Below are 5,206 nucleotides of genomic sequence, written 5' to 3' on the forward strand. Positions count from 1 at the left end.
ACGAAAAAGAAACAGACTCACAGACTTAGAGAACGAATTTATGGCTACCGGGGGGGGGGGGGGAAGGGGGGGGGAGGGATAGTTAGGGAGTTTGGGATTGACATGTACACACTGCTCTATTTAAAATGGATAACCAACAAGGGCCTACTGTATAGCACAGGGAATTCTACTCAATATTATGTAACAACCTAAATGGGAAAAGAATTTGAAAAAGAATAGGTACATGTATATGTATAACTGAATCACTTTGCTGTACACCTGAAACTAACACAACATTGTTAATCAACTAGACTCCGATATAAAATAGAACGATTTAAAAAAGGAAAAAATAAAATAAATACATAAAAGAAATTGAGATGGTGGCTTTGATGATGAAATGTAGTTTTGTGTACAATAACAGTGATTTAACAGTATATAATGAAGTTGTTCTTAATATTTGGTTATTTGGTCTTCACAATCGTTGTGAGTGGTAATAAGGTAGGACAACTATGTCTGAGGAAACAGAGACCCAAGACTACCACCACCGCTCTCAGGCAGCAGTGACAACATACAGATGCCCAAACTCTTCTCTTCCGTCAGCTGACCCTGAGGTGGAGCTATGTTCCATTAACTGGCTGAAAGCTAAATAGATGTAGAAAAATGTTAATACTGAAACAGCTAAGATACAGCCATATTCTGATTTTGCTTTAAATACACAGATAATCAAGGCCAAAATGATTCAGAAGCATTAATATTAAGAGTAATTTTCAATTGTGATTACGTTAATTTGAACCTGTAAAAATACAAACAATTTAGCCACAAATATCATTTTATTATGCTGTTAAAATCAGAATTAAACTGAAGAAGCTATTTTCTCATCCTATGTACTCCCTCACCCCAAGACCACCTAAGGGGTGATATTCATATCATATTCTTCCCAGACTCTGTGGGTTTGGTATAGCTGGGTTATTTAACCTCTTGTGTTTATTTTCATGGAACTAAATATGTTGGAATAACTCTTGTCCTCATATGCAGATGTTATAAAATTTTATGAAACCATACTCAGAATTCAGAGTTGATCTCTAAATGTCAAGTGTATTTACCATCCTTAGAAGACTAATATTTTCACAGAAAAAAAAAAAAATCCCTTTAAGTTACTGTGGAGACAAAGTAATGAAGATAAATCAAGAAACGCTGTCAGTCACTGGAAAGGAAAATACCAGAATCTCTCACGTAAAAACACCTGAGAAGCGACAGCAAACCTAGGCCTTCTAAATATATTTATGATTTATTAAGTTATTTTTCCGACAGTTTACAAAGGAAATAATACTTCCATTCTTGAAAGACATGGCTAAGTGGCACCTCATTAGCATTGTGTCCACTCAAGTTTGAAATGATTTTGAGAATGAGAATTTTTAAAAAATTGTGAATTTTCTTCAAGCACACTTACCTCTAAAACTAAAGACGCGGTTTATTCTGAGCCATGGTAACACTGATACTCCCGAATCATCATCAGGCGGTGTGGAGCATTTCCAGGGAGCCCCAGTCATGCTGAGCAGCAATGCCTAGGACCCTGTCACTACATGGTAGTGGGTGGGTAAGTCTCTGAAAAGTGTAATAGGTGTACTGGGATGTCTAACCCTCCCATCCCCCGACTCGATTTAATCACTTCACATCAGCCTTCAGGGTTAGTAAAGGGACCATCACAGTATCTGGCCAATAAAAAAAAATGAGTTCAGGTAGAGAATCATCAATGACTAATTGTTTTCTCCTTTCATTAATTTTTTGCTGGTGTCTATTCAGAAGATATGGATAGTGCAGAAATGAGCAGGTAATATGGCTTCTGCCTACCGCTCTCACTTCTCATTGGCCACTCCTTCAGGACGCTGTTGTCCTTCTGTCCTCAGTTCCTCAAAGGCACCAAGCTCCTCCCAGCTCTCAGCGGCCTTTAGCCTCAAGGCTCCCTCTGCCCACAGTAAACATCCCCAGCTTCACTCTTGGGTTCCCTTGTCATATATCCTTTCATAATAGTGTGTTTCCTTTAGAATTCTTGCAATGACTAATTTGTCTAACTTCATTTAGTGTCTGTCCTTTCAACTAAACTACAAGCAGCATGAGAGTGGGGATTTTGCTTACTCACCACTGTATCCTTATCACTATTCACTGTGCTTGGCCCCTAGTAGTTCCATAATTATTTGTTAAATAATGGTTCCTGAACGAAACCCTTGAGGCACTGCTCATATTTGCATCCCTTCCAATGACTACTGGGTAATGTCTTGCGTATGTGGAGGCAGTTAGTGTGTGCTGAATTTTGTAACGTAAAAGTGGAATCTTTTATAAGAATAACTTGAGGATTGTCTTGATATGACTGTGAAGAAATTCAGTCCTGAATGAAAGTGTTTCTTTAATGAGAACTTAGTGATTGAGGATCATGGGTGAAGTATTTTGGGACTATGGCTTGTAAGGATTTATTGATCAATATCAGCAGCAGGATTCTTGGTTTCCCCCTGTGCATTAGAAGTGCATAATGGGTGGTCAGTTTTATACTACTTTTATAGGTCACTCAAAAATTGCATCTTGTAGAAAATAGTGATTTCTTAAGAGTATAATAAATGTTTGGTTATTCACTGCTGTAGTTTGGAGGGTTTGGTGTGATTTTAAAAATCCCACAATGTTTGTGTGAGTTTTTCTTCTTATGTTCATCCTGTTGGCCACTGAAGTATTGCTGAATAAGAGGTCTGATATTTAAAAAATAAGAAGTGAGAAGCAGTTTCATTCAACACTTTAATTATTTTATTATTTATTTTTTAACAGTTTAAGCTTATCACCCGTGAAAGCTGCAATAAAATCAGCATCCAGGCAAGATATCACTCTAGAGTTTTCTCTTCACTAAATACTAAATTATGGTTCAAACTATACTTAGAAGTATAGTTTGTCAAAAGATGTAATTTTTGAGAAGTGGGGCTCAAATTTTTCATCTAAGGATATTCTGGAAATATGCTATGGCTGGAACCTTTATTAAGTTATGAGTATTAAGGGTCCAAGAAGAATGGTATTACTTCCTAAAAATGTTTGAATAAAAGCTGTTTTTTTGAGTGATGAATTCTCCGTAGGTAATTGTTTAGACATTAGAAACTAGCTCACGCAGGCTTGCGCTTAAACATATTGGTTTTACTCTCCTTTATAAGGAAGACAACTGGGAAAGAAATTTTAAAAAAAGATATTCCACCCCCAAAAGGCCAATCATCTTTAAAAAAAAAAAAATCCATTCTGCAAAAACTATTTTTATTATTCCTGTGAACTTATGACAAGGAATATATCCAGGAAGAAGGCTTCAAAATCTAAGCTATGTTCCACTGTTTGCAGTTTCCTTGGATTTTAACTAGGTGTGCAAGTTGACTTCTGACCATGGGGAATCCTCTCCATTCGTGGACTTGTGGATTGTTGAGGCCATGGCAGATAACCAGCTCCACAGAAGCAACTTCACGTTCTTCTGAGGAGTATCCATAGCACTGTGGAACAAGGAATATAAATGAGCGATGCCACAAGAGACTGCAAATGGGGTTACCAAGATACAACCGTCAAAAATGGGCTCTGAAGGTGGAAAAACTACAAGAAAAAAAAATTAAAATAGGCGTTTTAAAAAGGTTTCAGCTATCACGTTAAGAGCACTGATGGACATTGAATAGACACGGCACATGCTTCTTAGGCATGGAATGTATAAATCTGTTATAAAAAGAAACATTTTCAGCATTGCCAGAATTTAAAAACAAAAAACAAAAACCTCAAGCATCTATAGGGGAAAACACCAAATGAAACTATTCGAACTGTAGTAATGAATATTTGGCCTTTAATCATTTCCAGTTAAATTATATTTGAAAGCTCCCCCTCCCTCACTCATAGTCATACAGAAACACACCAATCTTTAAACGTTTTATAATGGCCAAAGAAGGGGTTTACATAGATATGTTTATTAATGGAACTCTTTTTTAATTAGTTTTTAATAAGTTGCTAATTCATTTTAGCCTCACATCAGTTCCATCTCATTCCTCAGTCCCTTTCCTGATGTCTAACAGTTAATGTCCTGTACCATGAGGAGAGCTTCCTGTGGCACTTTGGGAATTATCTGTTTTGGGTTTAAATTAGTACAATTTATAAAGTTCTCTCTCTCTTCTTCCGCCCCCACTAGGATCGATAAAGGCATTTCCAGAGGCAAACGATTCTCTTCCTCCCTCTGCTCATCCTCCTGCAGCCCCTCCTCTTCCTCCTCCTCCCTCTCCTCCGCAGAGTCAGACTCTTCGACCTCCTCTTCACCCTTGGCCTCTGCCTCTGCATCCTCCTCCTCGCTCTCCAACCCCTTGCCATCACACTCCTCCTCGTCACACCCCTCCTCCTCATCGTCATCGTTTTTCTCCTCTTCCTCTACCAGCTGTGGGTTTGGAGACTGGTTTTCCCCATCCGGGTCAGGACTGAAGGCTAGAGAAAGATTCTGCCCGAAGCTATACAAAGTTTCCCGCAGCTCCGCGTCTTCCTCGCCACCGCTGGGGGGCGCATCGTTTCCGAAGGAGCCGGCCGGGGACGCGGTGCCGCCCGCCTGGGCCTGCTGCGCGCGCAGCGCCTCCTGCTGCCGCATATCCTCGTAGATCTGGTTCATGATGAACTGGGTGGTGTTCCGCGGCGCCCGCAGGCCGGGTACCCGCCACCTGGACAGGTTGACCGGCCGCAGCAGCGTGCTCAGATCCTCTGAAGGGCTCCTCTGGAAGGAGCGGCGAGGGTCGCGGCGCAGGCCGCGGCCCCGGCGGCCCCAGTGCTTCTTCCTGCCCGGGGGCCTCGCCCAGCCGGGGTTCCAGGGCCCGCGCCAGCAGGAGCAGCAGTAAAGGCAGAATGGGTGCAGGCCGTACACCTGGATCACTTGCGCCCGGCCAGGGGGCTTCCGGAATCCCTCCGGAGGTGGGTGCCAGGGTCCTCCCCAGCGCCCCCAATTAGAATACACGGCCCAAGAGGGACGTCTGGGTGGCAGGAACCAAGGTCCTGAGCCGTGCTGTTGCTTCGGCTGTTTCCTCGGGGGCTCATACTCGGCCTTGGGACCATAGTGATGCCACCACCTGTAAACCGGAGCGCCCCTGCGCCTTCGATGGCAGGAAGACCAGGTGCTTAATGGGGCAGAGGACGCCCCCCCGCGGCCCAGGTTAAGAGGATCCTCTTTGCTATCGAGGGGCTGGGTCAT

At 42.3% G+C, this 5,206-nt stretch overlaps 1 protein-coding gene across 1 annotated transcript; it reads right to left on the reverse strand.

The window, feature by feature from the left end:
* Nucleotides 1-4,048: 4,048 nt before the first annotated feature.
* Nucleotides 4,049-5,206, reverse strand: CCER1 (coiled-coil glutamate rich protein 1). Its single transcript, XM_068562110.1, has one exon. It carries the CDS (start codon nt 5,204-5,206, stop codon nt 4,049-4,051), a length of 1,158 nt encoding a protein of 385 aa, XP_068418211.1.

This window comes from Eschrichtius robustus, chromosome 13 (genome assembly GCF_028021215.1).
Source record: "Eschrichtius robustus isolate mEscRob2 chromosome 13, mEscRob2.pri, whole genome shotgun sequence".
Lineage (NCBI taxonomy): Eukaryota > Metazoa > Chordata > Mammalia > Artiodactyla > Eschrichtiidae > Eschrichtius > Eschrichtius robustus.

Coding starts and splice junctions, on each gene's coding strand:
- CCER1 (XM_068562110.1), bottom strand. CDS start 5,206: ATGACCCAGCCCCTCGATAGCAAAGAGGATCCTCTTAACCTGGGCCGC.